Raw genomic sequence first — 25316 nt, 5'->3', positions numbered from 1 at the left:
AAATGTTTCATTAATTTATTTAATCCTTAGCTTCCCTATCATAAAAGCAACCACTCAGAACCCATCTTTATTTTTAACACCACTTTTATTTTCTTGTGCTTCCCTCTGAATATCTCCTGCACATATTTTCTTGTTTGTTTCCTTTTATAAGGAAATGCATTAAAAATCAGTATTATTATTAGCTTCCTAGATAACAGCATAATATTCAATTTCTTGCCAAAATAAAATTAAATAGCTTTGAGTCATTTTATTTGGTGGGTTTTTTAAAAGACAGTTAGTCTGCAATTAATTATTTAGACAACCAGCTTCCTGATGGCAGATCTTTCTTCAAGTACAGAGAAACAGAGTCATCTCTTAAAATTTAGTTATGTGGAAAGTCTGAGCCGTATTAGGCCTTTTTCATCTTACCATGAACACTTCCTAATGTAATATCCCCAGCAGCAGAAGATAGAAATGACGAATCTGTATAAAGATACTTGGCTTTCAGCAAACCATCTTCAGTAGATACACTAACAGAACTTCCCTGCAGTTTATCTATGGTCACAGTCTGGTAAGAGAAAGACACACATCAGTTCACTACAAACAAGACGGGTAGAAAGCCAGAATGGCACCGACGGAGTCAGTGGGCGACTACATAAAAACACTATCCAGCACACAATCACTCGACTGACTTTGATTCCCTAGCTTTAATCACAAGATCGTGAACAACAGGGTCTTCTCTGAGGAATGTGGAACAGACCCATTATATTCCTTCATTTATTTAGATCTTCTTTAATTTCTCTTAATAATGTTTTATATTTTCTATGTAGAGTTCCTCTTCATCTTTTAAATTTATTCCTATTTGATATTTTCTAAGTGCTATTATTAAAGATATCTTTTTTAACTTCATTTTATTTTAATTGGCTGTTGTATTTGACCTTAAATCCAACAATTTCACTAAACTCACTAATTCTAATAATTTACCTGAATTAAAAGAATTTTTCTACATGCATAATTACATTGTCTACAAGTGATAGTTTCATTTCTTCCCTTCCAATCCTTATATTAATAGTTTTTCCTGCTCTTTCTTACCTTACTATCTGGCTCAAGCCTCCAATTCAATGGTGAATAGAAGCAATGAGATAGTAAGCATCCTTCTCTTATTCCTGTTCTCAGCGGGAAAGCTTGCAACATCTCATCATCGAGTAGGATGCTTGCTATAGACATCTTTTAGATTCTTTTATAAGATTAAGGAGGTTCGCCCCTATTTCAAATTTGTTTTATTGTTGTTTAAATCATGAATGGTTTTTGAATTTTAACACACACTTTATCTGATTTTATTGGACTATTATATGATTTTTCTCCTCTAGTCTGTTAATGTAGTGAATACACTATGATTCTTAGAACTTTTCCACTTTACATCTAATAAAGCAATAGCTTTCCATTGAACAAAATGGAAGGAATTTAGTATTTATCCCTAAACTTCCTTAACAAAATTTGCTATGTATTTATGTCTCAAATATTGAGCACAATGTAAAATGAAGACATTTATTTAAGGATTTCAAATTACCTTTATAGTATTTTAAACAAATGTTTTATAAGCATAAAGCGAGTGTTAATATAAAATTGTTGACATAAAAACTGACTCACCAGGAACGCTTGCTACAGTTTTGCCCAGGGTCAAATTCAAGTATTGCACCATAGTGTTTAAAGAAAGAATATTATTGTTTTTCAACAAATTGGCATCAGTGTGATCCACTCCTAATATGTCCTTCAAAAACTGTTGAGTTCAAAATGTCACTTAATAAGAATTGAGTTTTAAGATACTAAAATATTAGAAGAAAATGTAAAAGTACAAAAAAAGAAAGAAAAGAACCCAGAGGTTCTTACAGAAAGCAAATTAAAATTACTCTGCCCTCTGGATTTGAAGTATATAACTTTCTTTTTTAATGGACTTTTTTTTTGGTGAGGAAGATTGGCCCTGAGCTAACATCTGTGCCAATCTTCTTCTATTTTGTATGTGGGATGCTGCCACAGCATGGCTTGATGAGTGGTGTGGAGGTCTGTGCCGGGGATCCAAACCTGCGAACCCTGGGCCCCTGAAGTGGAGCACATGAACTTAACCACTACATCACTGGGCCAGTCCCTTAATGGACTTTTATTAAGTATATAATATACACCCAAACTGCTTCTTATCTACTGCAGTTTCTTTTAAGCTAATTACAGATTCACTGGAATTTTTACTTCAAATGCAGTTTCAACAAATCTGTCAAAGAAAGATAGATATTTTACCTACATTCATATTTGTGAGAATACAAATGTTTTGCATTCCTCAGAGTTATAATAAAGGTACAAAATTCCTGAAAAAATTTATCCTTTACCTACAAAGTTTCTTCATGAAAAGTTGCTTTATGTATGGTTTCAAATTCTCCAAGTATTTCCATAAAGCAGACATCAAGTAGGAATACTCCAGCTTTTTATAGATAGTGAGGATATTTAAGTGAACACCAAAAGATGAAATTGAAAGAATATTTGAAACTTAAGTGAATTGGCAAAGGGGCACTTTTGATTGGATTCTCCCCACAACCAAATCAAGCCTCTAAGAGACGCCTTATGAGGATCCTGAAAGTGTCCAGGATTTGCTTTGTTCCTTAAACACTAAACATGTTACTCTGTGGGAAGCTAGAAAAATATCCTCCCCTGCCCCACCAAAGCAAGTCAAAGTATAACACCTCCTCCATAACAATAATGTAGTTATTTTAAGCAATTGTTCCTTAAAATTAATTTCAAAGAAATTCAAGTCCCTGAGGGCCACACTATAATGCACTATACCAGATACTAACTGGAACAATTAGACTTAGAACACTACAGTTCACAGCAAAACATTGAGGCTCTGATTTATAGTTATTAATGCTAACGGAAAAGTCATAAATCGACTCTTTGGATTAAACTGTATAGCTTGCTTATTAATAGAAGGAGCTATTTAAAGAAAGAACAAAAAGTAGATCCCTGGGGCCAGTCCCGTGGATGAGTGGTTAAGTTCGCGCCCTCTGCTTTGGCGGCCCAGGGTTTTGCCGGTTCAAATCCTGCGCGTGGATGGCACCACTCATCAAGCCATGCTGAGGTGGCATCCCAGATGCCACAACTAGAAAGACTCACAGCTAAAAATATACAACTATGTACCGGGGGGCTTTGGGAGAAAAAGGAAAAATAAAATCTTTAAGAAAAAAAAAGAAAAAAGTAGATCCCAAAATCAATATCTTCCTGACATCGATATTGCTATAAATTAATTTTCTTTTCTACATGAAAAGGAAGATTTTTCATAAGGTTAGTTATTATAAATCAATATAACATATAATGACAACCAAGTTTTAAGGAAGCATGTGGTTTTGCAGCTCAAACTAGGAAAGAGAGGTCAACCAACAACCACATCATCAATTCATCCAACATCAGATGAAGTGGATTTCTATCTTCTCTGTACCAAACTAAGGATACCGAAATTAACAATACAATTTAAAAACAGTCACTCCATATAAAATGGCATGTAAAGAATGCTGTTAAGAGTTTATAGTGTTCATTTGATTCTCACAATCTCACTGAGTACGAAAAACAAGTCATACCACCCCTGTTTTATGAATAATGAAACGGAGTCTCAGTAAAGTTAACTGGCAGATCTGGAACTGGTCAAGCTACCTTTCCTGTGTTTCATGTACCTTTACCATCATCATTTAGTAAACACTATATTAGAGCTGGCTAGGTGCCAGACATTGTTTTAAGTACTTTATCTGTTCTAACTCATTTAACCCTTATAACAACCCTCTAAGTTAAGTCCGTAACTATTATTCCATTTTCCAGAAACCGAGACACATAGAGGTTGAGTAACTTGTCTGAAATTAAAGAGCTTAAGCCAACATTCAAACCCAGGTAGTTTGGTTCTCAGTTCTGTGCTCCTAACCAATTCATTAGGCTGCCTTTCAAATATCTAAAGCACATTTCTGTGAAAATTGCATATTAAAAGTTAACATATTTCACAACCATTTATGTTACATAAAAAAACACAAACTTAGAAATATGCTTTAAAAATTAACACTATATATAATACAAATAGAAAGAAATATCTAGACTGATTCTTCAGTATAATATAAAATTTACTCAGGCAAGAAACAAAATAGTATAACAGAAAGGAGAAATAAATGAATATTTAATAAACCACAAAAGTTGGAATAAGTGGAAACAGTGGCCAAAATATTCAAATAACAAATAATTTTAAGGGGCCAGCCCCATGGCGTAGTGGTTAAGCTCAGTGCGCTCTGCTTTGGCAGCCCAGATTTGTGGGTTTGGATCCCGGGCGCAGAGACCTACAGCACTCGTCAGCTACACTGGGGCAGTGACCCACATATAAAAAACAGAGGAAGACTGTTAGCTCAGGGCTAATCCTCCTCAAGCAAAAGAAGAGGAGGCTTGGCAACAGATGTTAGCTCAGGGCTATTATTCTTCCTCAGCAAAAAAAAAAAAAAAAAAAAAAAGATTAAAAAAATACAAACTATCTTTTATAACAACCAAAATCCCTATGGCTAATAAGCTTTTAGAGAACAGTAATGCTATCTAATGGTGTCCTCTTGTGGAAAATACTGAAGAAAGGTGAGTTTTGAAACATCCTTTAATTGCCTACAGGCAAAGTAAACAGGTCTTGAAAAAACACTCAAACAAACCTAACATATAAGAAGTTTAATCCCCATACTGGTGGCATCACTTAATGATCTATTTTAATTCACGGTCATAAAAATAAAAATCTCTTCAGAACTGGAATTAAACATTAAGTATTTAAAGTTGTTATTGATTCCAAATAAGACACTAAATAACTGTTAAAAATATTAAATCATAAACTAAAATTTAAATTGTATAATAATCACCTCGATTTCAAATTTGAATTTACTAATGAACTGAAATGCATTAAAAAGGCAATGTTACACAACAAATTTTGTAGAACCAACACATTGTGTGAGCCAACTTGATGCAAAATTACAACTACTAAAAAAGAAAGTTTCAATCTTACACTTTTATCTGATGCATGAATATCTATATTTCCATAAATTGTTCCCAGACAGATCACTTTGCCTCCTTTTGTTTGAACATGTAATTTTTGACTCTGAAAGACAAATATAAAAATACACATAGAGAAAAAGAGAGAATAAATTTTACTTATACTAATAAAAAAATCTTCAACATTTTGTACACTTCTTTTTAAATAATAATAAAGCAGAAAAAGAGAACCAGGGATGAAATAGAAACGCTCTGTTTGGAATAATAACCTCAACTAGCAAAGAACGTCAACTGCTGTTGACATGACTAAATAAGCAATCTGGACTCAAAGAGAAAAAAGAAGAGAGACGCGGGTGTTCCAGTAGCTTCCCTGAAGAAGGGCTTGGGAATCAAAGCTCACTGTGACCAGCCAACTGAACAAATTGATGATGAAGATGACAACTATAATCACTGTTACTGTTCACCGTCATTAATAACCACAACAGTCACCACTTACTTGGCATTTTCTTTGCACCAAATATGATATTCACTACTTTACATGAACTGTCATTGAATCCTCACAACAACTTGGAGATGGGTATTATATTTTTCCCATTTCACAGAGGAAGAAATCCAAGAATCAGAAAGGTTAAATAACTTTATCAGGTGACACAGTTGGAAAACAACAAAACGTAAACTAACAGTGACGATCAAGCTCTGTATCATTTCAAAACCCACACTCTTATGGCTGGAGTCATCTGAAGGAGGATATATTCACACTTAGGGTAACAGCCCACTGACTGCTTAACTTTCTAGCACAGCACATCCCAGAAACTGGAACTAAGCGAAAAGGTTGCTAAGCACAAATAAAGCAGTAGTCACAGTTAGCTTCCTCTGCCAGACAAAACATGTGTATATGTGTGTGACAGCTGATTTCACACTTGGAAACAGTGGTAGAAACTACTATAGGTCCACCAAAATCCATCTTTTCCTCCAAAGTAAGAGGAGTATAGCTGGGCCCATGAAGAGACAATATTTTCCAGCTTCCTTTACCTCTTAGGTGTTGCTAAGTTCTTGCCGAAGCAATGTAAGTGGAAATGCTACACGCAATTTCCAGGCCAGTGCTTTTAGAAGAGTTGGTATGCCTTCTCCGTGCTCTGCCCCTTCCACCAGATGAGAGCAAATTACAATGAGGCTCTAAGAGATGGCAGAGCCAGATGAAAGGAACCTAGAATGTCTGAATAGAAAAGAGCCACCCACACACTTGAACACACGTGAGAAATAAACTGCAGCTTTGTATATGAGCCATTAAATGTTTAGTCTGTTTTTTAGAGCAGCTTACTCTACCTTAACCATTTACACGTCTTCAATTCTGCCACAATTACAAAGAGAAAAAGAAAAGGCAAATAGCAGAAGAAGAAAAAGAGCAAAGCAAACTCACCAATACCATGACCAGCAACCGCAGAGAAGTGTCTAGAACGTAGGGAGAAAAAACCCAAAACAACCATAGATACCGTCTGGTTGCTTTACTGAGGGGTCACAGTAAAACCTTAGGTAAAAGAGCCTAGGAATGAATTTCAAAAAATTTAGTGAAAAGGGCAAAATGAATCATCTTTAAAAGTTTATCTTAAAAGTTTACAGTATGACAGACAACGCCCATAGAGACATGAGTCTGAAGTCAAATTGTATTTATCGTCTTAATCAAGCAGACAAGCAACTGATGAACTTTAGAAAAGAGTATCTCCAAAATAACTGTCATTTTAAATCAAGAGTTCTTAACGAAGTGTACATGAATTTCTAGAGTCTGTGAAACTTAGGAAATTGTAAGCAAAATTTCATATACTTTTCTCTAAGGAGACAATCATCAGGTTTTCAAAGAAGTCTAAGGCTCAAAAATGTTAAGATATTATTATAATTTAAAGCTCATCTAATTCCAAAAAATACGTGAAGTAGATTATAAAATATGTAAAACAAGATACTTAAAATAAATGTTTAAATAAATCAAACTATTTAGTAAAATATAAACTATTATACTGCATAAAATGCGAATGTGTGGCATGCAATGAGTTAAGGGTCTGTTGCCTAAAAAATTTACTTATCTATTCCCTAAGAAAGCTGAATAAATGCAGTATTGCCATACATTTTGCTTGGACAATAAAGAAACGTTAAAGAGTATGAGCTTACAAATCACAAAGACCCAAGTTCAAATCTCAGCTCAATTTATTAGCTATGTAAACTTAAATGAGTTCCTAAACCTTGGTACCTCACACTTTCTTCCTTCATAAAAGGAAGATAATTGAAGAATTAAATGAAGATTTAGCTAAGTTTCCGGTACATGAGGATTCAGTAAACAGTGGCTATAATTATTGCTAGAAACATTTTATTTTGTTGTTGTTAGTAATGTTGAGTCGACTCCGTCTCCCTGTGCACAGCAGAGCAGAACCCTGCCAGGTGTTCCTGTGCCATCCTCTCACCTTCCAGCACTCTATCAGACAATGTTCCAGCTGCTATTCATAGGGTTTTCATGGCCAAGTGCTTTGGAAGTGAGTGGCCATGTCCTTCTTCCCAGTCTGTCTAGTCTGGAAGCTCCCCTGAAATCTGTCCAGCATGGGTGACGCTGCTGGTATTTGCAATACTGGTGGCAGAGCTTTCAGCATCACAGCAACACGCAGCTGCCACAGTACGACAACCGACGACAGGTGGTGTGGTTCCCTGACAGGGAAACGAACCCGGGCAGGGGTGGCGAGAGCACCAAAATCTTAACCACTAGACCACCAGGGCTGGTGGAAGGGGCAGGTCTACGACATCTTATTACACAGATCAAATATATTTAAAGTCCTTAAAATGAGTGGAAGAGAAATATATAAATAGGTGATCACTACTTCGAGATAGTGATACTGTACCATATTTAAAGCTTAGACCAGATTATTTCACCAAATGTTCCCACTTGTGAATTTAAGTCAGTTAAACCCTAAGATCTCAAGAATAACTCTCTTAACCTTGGTGTACACCATTAGGACCCACTGACCCAATTTTAGTTCTTGAATTTCCTTTTTGAGCTATTCTGTTTGTAAGGACTGACATTTTATGACCTGTATTCTTTCTCAGAGGTCTTCCAAAGAACAAATAGAAAACATACTTATTTTTTGAAAATATTCTATCTTAAAATTACTATATTGGCCCACTGGACTCTTGTAAATCTAAAATATATGAGATCTTAGTGTTCCTGTTTTTCACATATCCTATAATTTTTTGCTATTTCATTATCCTAGGAGTTATTTCATCATTAATCATTAATTATTCCCAACTATGCTAAAAAGTAGACTAAAATATTTAGACAATAGAAGAATGATGGACTTTCCTAGAAAGGCAGTTCTCAACTAAAGGGGGTTTTCTCCCCCCGAGAACACTTGGCAATGTGTGGAGATATTTTTCACTGTCATAACTGAGGAGTGTGCTATTGGCCTTTATTTAGTAGGCAGATGCCAGGGATGCCTTTGAACATCTTACAGTTCACAAGTCAGTCCAACAACTAAGAATTATCCGGTCTGAAATGTCAATAATGCCAAAGTTGAGACACCATTTTTCATTTTAAGCCCATAATGGCAAACAGAAGAAAATTAACAAAAAAGATCTTTCAGAATTATGAGATAAATCAATACAAATGCAAAGAGACAGACAGCAGCATACTAGCTTCTAATTTTGACTGTGAAATTGAAAATCTAAGACTCTGAGTCTTCAGAGGACAATATTCTAGAAGAACTTTCTGAGACTCAAGCATTGATGAGTGAATGATATATTTCTAAGGACCAAAAGGAACTATGGTATTCTCATCTGGTTAGTCACTCCACATAAAGACTCCACTGTGCAATCTTTTACAACAAGAACCTAAACCATCTCGTTTTGCTAAAAGGACATGTGATAGTATTCTTTAATCTTTTATGATATTTGTGCAACAAAATTTATTTGAAATGGTTTACATGTGGACAGATCCTAAAAGCAGGTGTGCAAACAAAGGTGGCTGGAACAAAGCAAACGACATAAAAATTTAAAAATGCATCAAATTAATCGTTCTAATTAGTGTTTATAAATCTAAAAATGAAAATGTTTTGCAATTATGAAGCAAAGATGACTGATTTCTCTTCAACAAAGTTATATGCCATCAAAGTTCACAAAAGTATTGTTCTGAATCTGCGAGTCTAAGAAGCACCATCAGTAATGATAAGTAATGATAGGTTTTACTATGAGAGGTGTATTTGAAATCACTTGGAGCTGAGACCAATCTAATTTTAAGAAAATTAAATATCAAAGTGTTATTACAAAATAAGATGAATCATTTGCTGTTTGGCACAAATACCTACTGAATCCTTAAGTAATGAGCTACCTGGTACATAAAAATGTGATTAATCAAATATTTTAAGTACATTTATAGTGCTTAAAGACTTTTCCTTACTCTTTAACAAATGGGTGAAAGTCATTCGTTAAAAGTAAAATTTCTTTAACTTAATAAGATCTCAGAATACTAAGAATGTACTATCAGTTTCACTGTACACTTTGAAAGGGAATCTGAAAGGAATATGAGGAAAAACTTTCAAAGCTGCTACAACGTCTGTACTTTCAGAACAGAAGTGATTTCAAGGCAAAATTCTTGCAAGGAATTTCTGAGTGATGAATAAATGATACTCAGTACTTTGAAAAATAGAATAGCTTTAGTTTGATTCTGAAGTTCATAGTTTAAGGTTTTTTAAGAAAAGAATATTGAAACAAAATTAGAAAATGCTTATACCTTAAGAGACTGTAAGATGCTGGTCCCCTGCTCAGTTTCAATTTTACAATTATCACACTCAAAATTTTGGACTTTTACACAGCCAGACCCTGATGACTTGATATTCAAGTCTAGAAATGAAAAAAGAAAAAACAAGTTAGTAATATGGTTAATGGGCTCCAAAGCACTTTAGCACCCCCTAGAAATCCACCTTATGGATTATGTCCAAAATATTGCTGAACCCTGGAGAGAGCATATGTGTCAGCAGTCTCTCTCTAAAGGGGTATTCACCACAGCAACAGGACCAAATTTAATGCCCTTTTCTGCCGTTTTTTTTTTTTTTTTTTTGGAAATAAAGCAGTTATTTATTTATTTAGTTATTTTGGGGGAGGAAGATTCACCTTGGGCTAACATCCGTGCCAGTCTTCCTCTTTTTGCTGAGGAAGATTTGCTCTGAGCCAACATCTGTGCCCATTCTCCTCTATTTTGTGTGTGGGACACTGCCACAGTATGGCTGCTGACGAGTGGTGTAGGTCCATGACCAGAAACTGAACCTGAGCCCCTGAAGCGGAGTGTGCCTAACTTAACCACTAGGCCATGGGGCCAGCCCCTGAAAGCAGTTGTTCTGTTAGCCTATATCATCTAACGAGAGAAAGTAACCTAGCAGGGAAGTAAAGGAGGCCAGAGACTCCAATTCTTATGGGCATTCCCGGGAAAGATCACAGAAGCTTCTTCCCCACTGAGAAAACACACACACACACATACACACACACACACACACACACAGTCTGAGTAAGAAAACAGCAAGTGAACAAGTCATTATGGTAAACTAGGTAAATCAGTTAGCCTATTCTCTCTTATATTCATGAAGATTTAAAGATTTGTTCCCAAACCTCCTCAAAATTAAAAGCTCATTGCAGGAGTAGCATGGATCAGTATATATGATCATAACTTAGGTTTTCAAATCCTATCTCTAACCTTTCTTATCTAAAAAATGAGGCTATTACCATGTAGCTATATCACAAGCTATTTGAAATAATAATAAATGGGAACAATTTTTTGAAAAACCTGGTACTAAAAAGTATTAAAAACACAAGATTGTGGATAAACAACAGTGATATCTGAAGAAAGTTTGGAAAATATGGAGTCACAGATGCCATCCTTGGTTGTCAATTTAAGGCATAATCTTAGGTGTGTCTGTATAAAAATAAAAATCACTGATATTTAATACCTAATCCAAATACATATTGATGATTTCCCTTAAACCAGACTAGAGAAATAAACTATGTTGCCCCAAACACAAACTACCGGGGCTAACACCACAATTTCAATAGCTGTGGCATAAAAATCAGCTTCTACAGTTGTGTGCATGGCAGTCTCTGCCTTATAAAGTTTTAAAATAACAGCCATATTTTGGTTGGATTCAATCTAAAATATATAAAAAGACAATTTTACCCGATACTTAAATGGATACAAACGTAGCTGCAAAACCTTTACCCAGCTAAGCAGTGTTACAACGTAAGGCTTGATCTAAGGGCAGCGCTGACAGCCACAGGAAGAAGGAAACACTCTAAACATACTCTACCCTCGTTAGGTAGGTAGAGAGGTGTAGACTAGACACCAAGCAGTGCTAAAACGACTCACTCATCCACCCAAACAGGCAACAGACAGACTGGAGGAACAAGTAAGGAGGAAGAAAACTGAATTATGCTAACTGCGGGGCCCATGGAATAGACTTACGGAAACAGTAAATTGGAAACGGGGTTCTGGCGCTAAAAAGAGGAATCAACTATTGGGGTTTGGGATCACCAGCATAGGGAGTTCTAATTTTATCTGTGCTGCCATAAAATTCTGCTTACCTCTACTGCAACACTCAGTCTATTTTGTACCACAGTAACATATTGGCAAATCTTCCTCCCCACCCCAGGCTGCTAGATTTTGAGATCAAGGTCTCTTCTTCACCCGGGCTAGTTAAAAGAAACCGAGAAGCAGCAAAGCACAGAGGTTCAAATCCCAGCTCCACTGCTTTATAACTGAGAAAGAACCGGTCTGTTTCTTGATCTACCCCCACCAGAATGCAAGTTGCATGAAGGCATGGGTTTTTCTATTAGTTCACCCACAACAAATACCCCCTTTATGAAACCTGCTGTATCTCCCTTTCCTCTTCTGATCTGGTGACAATAACAGTATCTACTTTATCGTGCAATCCTAAGGATTAGAGATTATCTAAGCAGGGTTGGCTGCCGTTAGGATCATCAACATCCTCAGTCAGGCCCAAGAGGGCGGACAGCCTGTCGGACTTTCCTAGAAAAGCGTGTGCACACAGTGGCTTGCATCTGAGAACTAACAGGGAACCCAAGACCTAGGAGACACCCTGCAGGCACTACCAGCTGAAGTTTCCCAGGCAGTCCTACTGTGTGTTCCCCCCCAAAGCCTGCTACTCATGGAGAATTTACTTAGGCCGAAAATAAGAGAGATGTCTCAGGGAGAAGCTAGGTGCCTATTTGGAACCAAACACGTGGTCCAGGTGAGATGCGAACATCCTACTGACAGGGCTTTTCGGGGGCAGAGCAGGGGGAAACGTGGATGGACTGCCGCACCATGAACGCTCTATCAAGACATTTAACCCTGAGAAAGATCCACTTTGCTGTTGACAAAGCGCCAAGAGAGAACGTAAGGGGTTCAGCGGATGTCATCTGACTCAGATGATTCCAAACCACCTTCCCGTCCGATTCACAAACTTTCTACCATGGGGAACCTGATTCCTAACGACAGAGGCGGCTTCCGAAGGGGACACCGGTAAGCCGGCTGGACGGGCAGACCCCACACGGGGGGCGCACGTGGGCCTCGGGGCTTCACTTGCCGAAGTGGAGCGGCGCGGCCACCTCCACGGACCCCCGCGGGTCGAGGGAGTCGGACAGCACGGCCACCTCGCGTAGCGCCTCGTCGTACGCCACCCGCAGGCCGGACGCGCCCGCCGCGCTCGCCGCCACCAGCACGCGGTCGCCGTCCGGGTAGGCGAGGGGGTCCAGCGGCCTCACGGCCAGGCGGCACGGCAGCCGCGCCCGCAGCCGCCCGAACGGGCTCACCCGCAGCGCCCACTCCGCCGGGGCCTCGGGCTCCGACCCCGCGGAGCCGGACGACCGGGCCCGGCGAGCCCGGCACGCCCCACCGGCCCACACTCGGAGCTGCCCGAGCGCCCCGGCCGAGCGGGGGGCGAACATGGCGCGCCCCTCTCGTGCTGCCTCGGACGCCCTCCGCCACAGGCCACCCTCGCACGGCCGGTGGGCTTGGCCGCTGAGCGCGCTCAAGTCAAAAAGGGGACGTCTGCAACGGTGTGCTAAACCAAGAGCACGACCGCTCACGACCGCAGGCTACCGCAACCGCCCGCGCGCACGCCAGAGCGGCCGACGGAAGGTCAAAGCTCAAGCTTTGACCCAAGCTCCTCGCCTAGCCCCGCCCCCTCCCAAAGGCCGACGGGATAGGTAGTTCTTCACGAGGCCAGTCGTCGAAGGGCTCTGGGCAGCGTAACACTACAAATCCCAGGAGGCAATGCGCACGGTCGTAGGGGCAGGAACCGCAAGTGTGAAACCCGGCTCAGAAGGCGCGCGCTCTTTGCCTCAAGTCCGTTAGCCATTGGAGGGAAGGAAAAAAGAAAAATCTACGTGAAAGTCAAGCTGACCAATGGAAAGCGCGGAAGGTGCGAGGTGGGCGAGGCTGTGTGGTTTCCTTGGATACCGAGGACGCGACTTCTTTGGAGAGGGTGGAGCTTTGAAGTGCGACTCAAGAGCTGTAACCCACAGAGAAAAATAGCCTAAATAAGGATCGGGACGAAGGGAAGGGGTAAGAAACTGTGCTTTAAAGGTGCGAACTAGATGCAAAGTAGAGGTACCCTCAGGGGACGGTTAGCTCCAAGCTTCACTCAACTAGCGCGGGGTACCCCGGGATGGAGAATCCCTTGGTAAGAGGATAAAGAGCCAGACTGGGGCTTTTTAAAGGAACTCCCTCTTTGATGGCAAGTATAGGAATAGGGTTAGAGTCCTGCCTTCTTCCTGACTCTGAGTGACCTTAGGCCAGTCACTGGACGTCTCTGGGTTTCAGTTGTTCGCTCTGAAAATGGGATCAGTAATATCTTCTTTGTCTTGCCTCAAAGGATAATGGACGTGAACGCGGTGTACAGGCTACAAAATTGCAATGTAAATCACTGTGTTTTTATTTTAAGGATAGCATGACTGTAAGTTACCAAGAAAAACTTGAGAGATCATGTCTTGTGCTGACAACAGCATTGATCGCTCTGACTACAAATGATCCTCGGTTTTAGGGCTAAAATAGCAAAAAAGAGAGAGTCAGAATAATACAATGGGAAGATCGTGGAACTGATTATTTTCCTGGCTGTGCCATTAGTTTATCTGAGTCACCTGGACCTGTTTCTTAACCTTAAGATGTGGAAGGAGTGTACTAAATGACTCCATAAATCTTCTGTAAGCCTTTTATTATTCTGTGGGCAATTTTAAAAATGAAAATAAAAAAGACTTATTTCCTCCTTTCTTGCTTCTCTCTCCCTTTCTGTGCCCCCTTCCTCCTCCTACAAATCCTTCCCTAAGTTCTTTAGCAAAAATACGCTGCAATAATAAAATGCAAGTGCTGAAACTGAATGCCTTAAAAAATTGAAGCCCTTGGCTCAATGCAGTAACCAGAATTCCTGGGATCTCTAATGCTAGAGAGATGAGCTAAAGTCTAAGGAGCTGGGCTAAAGTCCTCAGTCCTCACAGGCCCACGTCACAGGGTTCTTTGCTAGCCATTACCTTTTAAAAAATTCAGTGTCTTAAGTTATCCTTTCCTCCTTTCCATCCTCCTAGTCCTTCCTGCCTCCCTATTCGTCGTCCTAGGGAAGGCTCGAGATAGGTGCCGGCTTTTAGTTTCCACTGGAGACTAGTTGTGTCCTGGCTTCCTGTTTCATTTGGTCATAATTATTCAGACTGATCTTCAAACTCTATTTTTAATGAAAACCCACCGGAATAACTTTGAAAAAGTCATTGGTTTAGGTAAGTTGAGAGTGCACTCAAATTTTTTGTACACATTCCAGATATTTTTAAATTAAATAGCAGTCCCGAAGAGATAATTTTATTTCAATGGTAGTTTTCCCTTTTCTGAGTCAAACCAAGTTAATGGAATTGACAACTGACCCCTGATTGTCTATGTGGCAAAATCATTGTTTTACTATTTTCAGGCAAACAAAACTGAAGAAAATTGACTGAAAAATTACTATTCTCATTATATGAGTTTGAAAATGGAGAAAATTATTGATATTAAGATCAATATAAAATATTAAAAAGTCATTGATACTTTAAAAAGTCTAATGACTTATATATCATATCTGTCCACATGTCAATAATGACTAATAAAACACTAGCTTCCATCTGTATAACATTATAGTTTTCAAAACATGTTCACATGTATCATCCCGTAGTGTCCTCATAAAACACTCTGTGGGTAGCAGGGCAAGTCTTATTATCTTCACATCCTTTTACCCCTCCACCAAAAGATCCTTCTATCTTCCTGACACCTTTGAAGAAAAAAGATTATTTATCAAACGAATGGAGAATCATATATAACTTTCCTCCCTTATTTGGAGTTTACTTGTAAGGTATTTTTACATCTTCAATTTAAAAAAAAATTCCTATTGTCATGAACATATAGCACCGGTGGGAGTGTAAGTTATCACCAACTTTCCAGAGTTCAGTTCAGCAATTTGCATAAAGCACCTCAACAATATGTACATCCACGACCTGGAAATTGTACTTTTTGGAATTTAATGTAAGCATAAAATTAGGGATGCTCAAAAAAGTTTATATTTGAAGAATTTTGTTTTATAGGGTTACTTATGATAGTGAAGAATGGAAACAACCCAAATGTCCAAAAATAAAAGGGTGTTACGTAAATTAGTATACATCTGGAATATGCAACAGTTTAAAAATTATATTTTGAAGATTATTCAGTGATATGGGAATCTTCCATAATATAGTTGTAAAGGGAAAAGCTAGTTTTCCTTCCATGTGTGTCTCCTTTACTCTCACACTACTACCACACTCCTGACATTTCACTTCTGACGCTTCTTGTCACCAAATGTGTGGGGTTTTTTCCCTACAACAAGCAATTCTCTTTGACACCAGCTGAGCGTCCTACAATTTAACTCTGTTTGACACTGACAGTATCTGACTCTCTGACACTCTCTATCTGACACTATGATAGTGTCAGATCTCACAGGTTAAGGGCTCAGTCCCACAAGACTTCTCTCACCCACATCAAATGCCAACAGCAAGTAGTAGGTCCCTAGGTTACCCACAGTTCTGTCCCTTTGGCTGCAGGTCCGAGGGTCCCTGCTCCCCTCCTCAGGTTCAGTTAATTTGCTAGAGTGGCTCCCAGAACTCAGGGAAACACTTCCTCACATTGACCAGTTCATTAAAGGGTGTGATAAAGGATACAGGTGAACAGCCAGATGAAGAGATCCGAAGGGCGAGGTCTGGGAGTGTCCTGAGCGCAGGAGCTTCTGTCCCCATGGAGTTGGGGTGTGTCACCCTCCCAGTATGGCTGTGTTCACCAAACTGGAAGCTCTCAGAACCCCATACTATTGGGATTTTTATGGAGGCTTCATCCTGTAGGCATGATCCATCCTATCTCCATTTTCAACTCTTCTTCCTTCTCAAGAATATAGGGGGCAGGGCTGAAAACGCAAAGCTTCTAATTATGGCTTTTTCTTTCCAGTGACCAGCCCTTGTCCAGTAGCCATCCAGAAGCCCACCCAAAGTTTCCCCATTAAAACAAAAGATACTCTTATCACCCAGGAAATTACAAGGGTTTCAGGGGTCCTGTGTCAGAAACTGGGGACAGAGACCAACATGTATTCTTTTATTCTCTCTCAGTAATATTAAGTGAAAAGAGTATTGTATTTATAGTATGATCCAAATTCTGTACTAATAATAATATTAATTCTATCATAAAATTGTATTTAAAAATATAGTCCTTAGAAACATTCCAGAGGGAAATACATGACTGGATAACAATGGTTATCTATAAATAGTGAGATGATGAATTATTTCTTCATTTTGTGTGTGTGTTTTCAATAGTGAACATACATTACATTTAAAAAGTATTTCTTAGCATATATTGTTTCCTAAGACTAACTCAAATAATGAAATAGGTGGAGGATTTCTTCCCATCAAAATGTAAATACCCATGAATATTTTACTTTATTTAGTAAATTATATTCAATAAACGGACAGCAGAGGGCATGAGAGAGTCTTCAGAAAAATATAATCTAAAAAAGGGTTCTGGAATTCAGCTTACGTGAAGGAAGCCCTAGGAATTTGCTAACTTTCTTAACTATTAACTTCTAAAATAAATCTCTCTTTTTTTTTTCTTTTGAGGAAGATTGGCCCTGAGCTAACATCTGCTGCCAATCCTCCTCTTTTTGCTGAGGAAGACTGGCCGGAGCTAACATACATGCCCATCTTCCTCTACATTATATGTGGGACACCTACCACAGCATGGTGTGCCAAGCGGTGCCGCATCCACACCCAGGATCCGAACCCGGTAACCCCGGGCTGCCACAGTGGAAGGTGCGCACTTAACCACTGCGCCACTGGGCTAGCCCCAAAATAAATATATCTTGTGATTTCTTTTCTTCTTATGAAATCTTGTAAAACTCAATAATTTAAACTAATTACTAACAGTACTAAGAAGTATTTAATGACTATGTAGGTAGTCCCTTTTGAAATCTACGTGTTATTTGTTTCCATGCAGATGATGTACAGGAAAAAGTTTGTTATTTAATGTAGTCAAATTTCCTCACTTAAAACATGTGAGAACTTGCCTAGGTTCCACAAAGGTAGGGGGATATGTGTACTCTGTACATTAAACCAATATGTATTTGTGTGTTTATACGTGTGTCTAAGATAATATTTATTACAACCAGGGAGTTTACTTGTAATAGAAAAACTTTAGAAACTCACTCTAGATTAGAGTCTTTTTTTTTTTAAATTTTTTTCCTTTTTCTCCCAAAGCCCCCTGGTGCATAGTTGTATATTCTTAGTTGTGGGTCCCTCTAGTTGTGGCATGTGGGACGCCGCCTCAGCACATCTTGATGAGCAATGCCATGTCCACACCCAGGATCCGAACTGGCAAAACCCCGGGCCCCCGCAGCGGAGCACACGAACTCAGCCACTCAGCCATGGGGCCGGCCCCTAGATTCGAGTTCTTGTATGAAGCTGGTGCTTCATTCCTTTCTACAAGGTAGCAATAGTGTCTCAACAGTCACACAGTAGAAGCATTGACATATCCCTCGAGTAGAAATTCTAATTGTATTTTATATATTTTGAGGCTATGCCATTAGTTATGTATAGGTTCACGATTAATATCGCTTCCTAAAAAATTTTTTTTGTCATTAAACAATGACCATCTTTATCTCTAGTATTGTTTTCTGTCTTGATGTCTATTTTTATCTGATAATAATAATAATAATAATTTCATCCTTTTACTTCAAATCTATGACATTATATTTGGGACTTGTCTCTTATAAACAGAATACAGCCGGATATTTTAAATCCAATTTGCGAATCTATCTCCACAGGTAAAGTTAGTCCATTACATTTTTTTGTAATTACTTTTACATTTATACTTATTCTTACCATCTTATAATGTGTTTTCTATTAACCTTGCCTTTTTGCCCTTTTGTTGTTGTTCCTCTTTTTCTCCATTCATGTCTTGTTTTAGTCTAAATGTTTTTCTTTATTCTTCTTTTTCCTCTATAGTAATTTGGAAGGCCATTTGGATCCTTGTTTCTAATCATTATCCTTAAATTTTTAGCATACTCACTTGACTTAGCAGAAGTCTCATCAACCACTATCTCCTCCTCCTCTCAGACAATGGAACTCTTTGACGTCAATCTTTTCCCTTCTATGTTCCATGTCGTTTATTGCCTGTGTATTTTAGTCCTGCCTTGTTTTTGAAGCCACACAAGTAGTTATTATTATTGTTGTTGTTTATATTCAATGCTTATTTAACTTTAGCAACGTTCACCAATTTATCTGCTCACTTCTTTCCTTCTAGCTTCACTTTTGTTTTTACTGAAGTATATCCATTATATGTATTCAACAAGAATCTGAGAGATTTCTTCAGACTTTGTTTGAAAATGTCTCTATTTTATCCTTACTCTTAAATAATAATTTAGTTGACAGTTACTACCTGTCAATTCTTTGAAGAAGTACAGTTTTTGTTAATGAGAAGTCTTCTATCTATCTAATCTAGTTCCTTTGCAAAGAATCTGCTTTTTCTCTTTGGTTATTTGGAGTTTTTTTTCCTTTATTGTGATAGTCTCCAATTTTAGCATTCTGTATAAGTTTAATTCTTTTTCTTTGCTTTGTTTTAAAGTCAAATTTATTGAGGTATAATTTACATAAGTAAAATTCACCCTTTTTAGGTGTACAACTCTATGAATTCTGGCAAGGGTATACAGTCATGTAACCACCATGATGGTCAAGATGTAGAATTTTTCCACCATTGCCAAAAGTTCCCTTGTTCTCCTTTGTAGTCAGTCCTTCTCCCCCAGTGCCCAGCCCCTGGCAACCACTGACCCGTTCTCTGTCCCCACACTTTTGCCTTTTCCAGTATGTAGCCATTTGGCTTAGTATAATGTATCTGAGGTTCATCCATGTTGTTGTATGTATCAGTAGTTCGTTTCTTTTTATTTCCATGTTGAATTCCATTGTATGACTGTACTACAATTTGCTTATACATCCACAAGTTGATATTTGGATTCTTTCTGGCTTTTGGTGAATATGAATAAAGCCAATGTAAACATTTGTGTACAGTTTTCGAATGGATATATGTCTTCATTTCCCTTGAATAAAAAACACATGAGTGAGAGGGGTGGGTCATTTGGTAAATGTATGTTTAACTTTAGAAGAAATAACTAAACTATTCCAAGGGAGCTGTACAATTCTCATTCCCACTAGGAACATGTGAGCTTTCCAGTTACTCCACATCCTCACCAACACTTGGTACTGTCACTTTAAAAAAAAAAACACTCTACTATGTGTACAGTTGTATCTCATTGTGATTTTTATTTGCATTTCCCAGATTACTAATGAAGTGAGCATATTTTCACGTTCTTATTTGCCATTTGTATATTTTCTTAGCTGAAAAATCTGTTCATATCTTTTGCCTGTTTTTTAATTGGTCTGTTTGATTTTGTGGGGACTGGAATTGGCCACCCCAAGACATGTCTCTTTGGCATGATGATTATTTGAGGCTAGTTACTTTGCAGACAGGAAAGCAACTGAAAAGTAGAATTTACTTACCCTTTGTAAGAGACATTTACATTGTAAAGGAACTCTCCATCTGTAGAGCTATCTCCCTCTGTACCAGGAAGAAGGGGAGATGACCTTGTCTCTAGAAACTCTTAATCAATGCCAAAGGCAAGGACTTAAATCTGCATTTTGTTTGCTGTACTTGTGTGGTGATCTCCCATGATCGACTCCCCCTCCATCCCCAGCATCCTCCTTTGTCTTTAGATATTTAAGTGGTGGTTTTGGCCATTTTGGCGAGTTGCTCAGTTTGCCTGACCTCTCCCATGTATACATGCTATAAAGCTTTGTTTAATTTTCTCCTGCTATTCTGTCTCACGTGAATTTAATTCATTCTCCGGCCAGACGAACCCACATTTGGGTAGAGGAAACGTCTTCCTCCCCTACAATTTCTTATTATTGAGTTATGAGATTTACTTATATGTTCTTGATACCTGTCTTTTGTCAGATACATTATTTACTCACATTTTCTTCCCATCTGTGACTTTTGTTTTCAGTTTCCCAACACTGTCTTCTGAAGAGCAGATATTTTAAATTTTGAAAGAATCCAATTTATCTATTTTTTTCTTTTATGATTTGTGATTTTGTGTCCAATCAAAAAAAAAATTTCTCAGGGCCAGCCCCATGGCCAAATGGTTAGGTTCACATGCTCCACTTGGGCAGCCCAGGGTTTCACCCGTTCAGATCCTGGGTGCAGACATGGCACTGCTCATTAGGCCATGCTGAGGTGGCCTCCCACATGCCACAACTAGAAGGACCCACAACTAGAACATACAACTATGTACTGGGGGGCTTTGGGGAGAAGAAGAAGAAGGGAAAAAAAGATTGGCAACAGTTGTTAGATCAGGTGCCAGTATAAAAAGAAAAAAAATTTCTCCAAACCAAGGTCACAAAAATTGTCTTCTATGTTTTCTTCTGGAAGTTTTTTACTTTTAGGTTTTACATTTAGGCCTATGCTCATTTCAAGTTAATTTTTATAAATGATACAGGGAACGGGTTGAGGTGCATTCTTTTATATGGGGATGTCTAGTTGTTCCAGCATCATTTGTTGAAAAGCATAATCATCTCAATGGATTTTTAAAAAAACATTTAGCAAAATTCAAAACCCATTCCTGATAAAAACTCTTGATAAACTTCGAAGAAAAGTGAACTTCTACCACCCAATACAGGCATCTATGACAAACTTACACTTAATACCATACTGAACGATAAGAGACTGAATGTTTCCTCCTTAAGATCTGGGACAAGTCAAGAATGTTCACTCTCACCACTTTTATTCCACATTGTACTGGAAGTCCTACATGGTGCAATAAGGCAATAAAAATAAATAAAAGGAATCTAGATTGGAAAGGAAGAAGTAAAGTCCTTTTTATTTGCAGACACCATGATCATCTAAGTAAAAAATTCTAAGGAATATTGTACAAAGCTACTGAATGAACAAAAAAGTTTCACAAGGTTACAAGATACAAAGTCAGTAACAAAAATCAATTCTATTTCTAAGGACTAACAATGGCATTTGGAAATTGGAATTTAAAAACAATACCATTTATAATAACATACAAAATGTGAAATACTTAGGGATAAATTTAACAAAATATATGCAAGACTTGTCTTTTGAAAACTGTAAAGCATTGCTGAGAGAAACTGAAGAAGAGTAAGTAAGTGGGGAAAAATATCATATTCAAGGAAAATGAGACTCAGTATTAAGATGGTGTATCACCCCACACTGATGTATTGCTTCATTGCTCAGTCAAAATTCCAGCAGGCTTTTTTAAAAGTAGAAATTTACAAGCTGCTTCTAAAATATATATGGAAATGTAAAATACCTAGTATAGCCAAAACACTTTTGAAAACAGAACTAAGTTTGAGGACTTATCCTACCACATTTTAAGACTTATTGTAAAACCACAATAATCAATACAATGTTGAATTGGTGTAATAATAGACATATAAATCAATGGGATGGAGTAGAGAAGATAGAAATAGACCCACATGTACTTGGTTAATTGATTTTTGAGAAAGGTGCCATGATATTCAATGGGAAGAGGATAATTTTCCCAACAAATGGTGCTGGAACAGTCGGATATCTATATGCCTTGCACCCCCAACAAAAGAACATCAACCCTTACTTCACACCATACACAAAAACTTGAAATAAATAAAAGATGCAAGTGGAGGAGGTAAAACTATAATGGTTCTGGAAGAAAATATAAGGACGGGCCAGCCCGGTGGTGCAGTGGTTAAGTTTGCACGTTCTGCTTTGGCAGCCTGGGGTTCACCGGTTTGGATCCCGGGTGTGGACATGGCACTGCTTGGCATGCCATGCTGTGGAAGGCATCCCACATATAAAGTGGAGGAAGATGGGCATGGATGTTAGCTCAGGGCCAGTTTTCCTCAGTGAAAAGAGGAGGATTGGCAGCAGTTAGCTCAGGACTAATCTTCCTCAAAAAGAAAAGAAAAAGAAAATATAGGGAATAATCTTGTGACCTTGAGTTTGGTGAAGATTTCTTAAATAAGATACAAAAAGCCTGAAACATAAAAGAAAAAAATGGTAAATTGGATTTCCTCAAAATTCAAAACTTTTGCTCTTCAAAAAGACAGTGCTAAGAAAATGAAAAGACTGAGAGAGACTGAAAGGAAATATTTGCAAAACATATTGATAAAGGACTTATATCCAGAATACACAAAGAACAGGAAAAAAAAAACCCTGATTTTTTTTAATGGGCAAAAACATTTGAAAAGACACTTCACCTAAGAAGATATATAATGGCAGATAAGCCCATAAAAAGATGCTCAACATAATAAGTCATTATGGAAATGCAAATTAAAACCAGAAATTAAAAATTAACATTAGATATCACTACACCCATCAGAATGGCTAAAACTAGAAATACCAACAATACCAAGTGTGGACAAGGATGTGGAGCAGTGGGAACTCTTGGACATTGCTGATGGAAGTATGAAAGGGTACAGCCACTTTGGAAAACACTTTGACAGTTTCTTATAGAATTAAACATATACTTACCACATGACCCACCAATGCCATTCCTAGATATTTACTCAAGAGAAATGAAAACATATATTCATGTGAAGACTTGTAATTCAAATGTTCATGGCAACTTTCTTCATAATAGCCAAAAACAAGAAACAAATTGTCTGTCTGTCAACTGGTGAATGGCAAATAAACCGTGGTGTGTGTACAATGGAACAGCACTCAGCAGTAAAAGGAATGAATACTGATACCCACAGCAATGTTGATGAACCCCAAAACCTTATGCTAAATGATGGAAGCCAGAAACATCTATGATTCTGTTTACATGAAATTCTAGAAAAGGCAAGACTAGGTGGTTACCAGGTGCCTGGGATGGAAGGGGTGGGAATGGGAGGGGGCACTGATCATAAAGGGGCACGAAAGATCTTTTTAGAGTGATGGAATGTTTGCGGCAGTGATTACATAACTGTCAATATTTGCAAAAACTCATCAAATTGTACACTTAACGTTGTGAGTTTTGCACATAAATTATACCTCAATAAAGCTGACTGAAAAAAAAAATACTCAGTTCATGTTTCCCTTTTCCTCTCCTCCTCCTGGGTATGCAACCCAAGTTCAGGGTTATTAGGCAGCCTTATGGCTTCAGGATGGTTGTCTGACAGCGCTGACGCCTCCTGAGATGTGCATCCACCTGGGTCTCAGACGTTGGTCTCCATGCTGGTATTTTCTAAACATTCTGCATTCCATCTGGTTCTCAGTTGTGTGGTCCACAAAGCTTTCTGAAGCAGCCTTTTCCTCACAACATCAGGGGCTCTTGGGGTGCAGCCCTCCCAGCAGCCTCCACGCCTCTCCTGCACCATTCTGTGAACGCTCTTGGGCTGTCTCTGCCTAGTCCTCTCTGCTTCATCAGGTGAAGTATGTGTCGGATTGGCGACGGGCTCTGGAACCTTGCCACTTCCCCCAAGTCTCACCTGGGAAAGGAAGCACCTTATCCCTCTGATGCTTTTGAATGTCCAGGTTCCACAATTTGATTTCCTGAACTTCGTCCTGAGTGTATAGGGTGCCCCAGGGGCTCATGCCAACTTGTTTTCTCACCAACTCCCCTAGCTCCCCAGCTCAGAGAGAGGTTTTTTTGTTTATTTTTATTTTTAATTTCCTCTTCCAATATAAAGTAGGAAAATTGGCTTGGTAAGTAGTTTTCTAACCCTATAATTAATGTAAGAATCTTTGCTTTAGAGGAAGGAAAGAAATTGAGTAAGGGATGCTGCACAGGGGGAGGAAGACTGAACTGGAGATGTGCCTGGAGCCAGGGGCGGCCTGAGAACAGGAAATACTTACGCAATGAAAGGAGGAGGCTATGAAATTTCTAGACATGGGAGAGGGAACTTTGCCTACTTATTGTCTAAAGCTGGCTCTGCCCTGACTTGCAGTTGACACATATTCATTTAAGGACTTTTAAAAAATTATATCGCTCCCTGTCTCCCTCTGCAGTACCCTATGCTCTATATTGTCTTTCTTGTCCTAGATTTAAACATCTCACAGTGAGATTTGAAGATGAGGCTTACCAGGACTCTCACACCAAATCCTAAGGAGTACTCTGGGGCCAGTTCATGCTGGAGAGGATTGCCTTTTCCAGCCTGTAGATTCCTGAGCTGTTTGGTCCAGCCCCAGGCTGACCTCCGTTTATTTGTTTCCTGTCAAATCATTTAAGACGTATTATACATGAAAGCAAAAGAACCAAGCAGTGGTGGAAGGGAGCTAACATCTATTGAGGACTATGTGCTCGGTGTGGGCTGAGACCTCACAGGCATTGTCCCATTTAGTCTTCACAAGGACTCTTAAATCATCTTGCAGTTAAGGAAACAGCCACTTAGAGGTTGAATATCTTGCCCAAGGTCACACAGGAGGGGAAGAAATGAGATTCAAGCCTAATTGATGAGCTTCCAAGTAGTCATTTCCGTTACCCCATGCTGTCATCCTGGTAGACTAAATTAAAGCCGCTAATCCCAGTCTTAGGTGAAACAATAGGAGAAGAAAGAGGAGGAGGAAGGGGAGAACCTGGGCTGTGGCAGAGGGAAGCGGTGATAGCCCACATTTCATGAAGTTCTTTGCTAAGGAAGACCCATCTAGACCCACAGTTCCTACTGACTTGGGTATGGGGAAGGGGAAAGGGGGTAAATGAAGGAGCAGGTTT

The 25316-nt window shown here is 38.7% G+C and overlaps 2 protein-coding genes across 15 annotated transcripts in view; one reads left to right on the top strand and one right to left on the bottom strand.

Annotated features, from left to right (window-relative positions):
• Positions 1-13218, bottom strand: part of FAM185A (family with sequence similarity 185 member A) — a 59137-nt gene extending 45919 nt beyond the window's left edge. For 3 of the 4 annotated variants that reach the window (XR_011539381.1, XR_011539382.1, XM_070617049.1), the window contains exons 1-4: positions 12630-13166; positions 9788-9897; positions 5036-5128; positions 409-547 (exon numbers count right to left, since the gene is read on the bottom strand). Coding sequence is in view for 2 of the 4 variants with exons in the window: in XM_070617049.1 (XP_070473150.1) it covers positions 409-547; positions 5036-5128; positions 9788-9897; positions 12630-12990 (703 nt within the window). In the remaining 2 variants the exon portion in view is untranslated. Of the gene's footprint in view, positions 1-408; positions 548-5035; positions 5129-9787; positions 9898-12629 lie in introns of all 4 variants that reach the window. The other variant, XM_070617050.1, reaches the window with a different exon arrangement.
• A 51-nt stretch (positions 13219-13269) lies between these two features.
• Positions 13270-25316, top strand: part of CCDC146 (coiled-coil domain containing 146) — a 114927-nt gene continuing 102880 nt past the window's right edge. For 2 of the 11 annotated variants that reach the window (XM_070617021.1, XM_070617018.1), the window contains exon 1: positions 13321-13609. The gene's annotated coding sequence lies outside the window, so the exon portion shown is untranslated. Of the gene's footprint in view, positions 13631-25316 lie in introns of all 11 variants that reach the window. The other 9 variants (XM_070617026.1, XM_070617025.1, XM_070617027.1 and 6 more) reach the window with 6 other exon arrangements.

This window comes from Equus przewalskii, chromosome 4 (assembly GCF_037783145.1).
Source record: "Equus przewalskii isolate Varuska chromosome 4, EquPr2, whole genome shotgun sequence".
Classification (NCBI taxonomy): domain Eukaryota; kingdom Metazoa; phylum Chordata; class Mammalia; order Perissodactyla; family Equidae; genus Equus; species Equus przewalskii.
The sequence above is the reverse complement of the archived record's forward strand: the minus strand, read 5'-3'. Positions and strand labels throughout refer to the sequence as shown.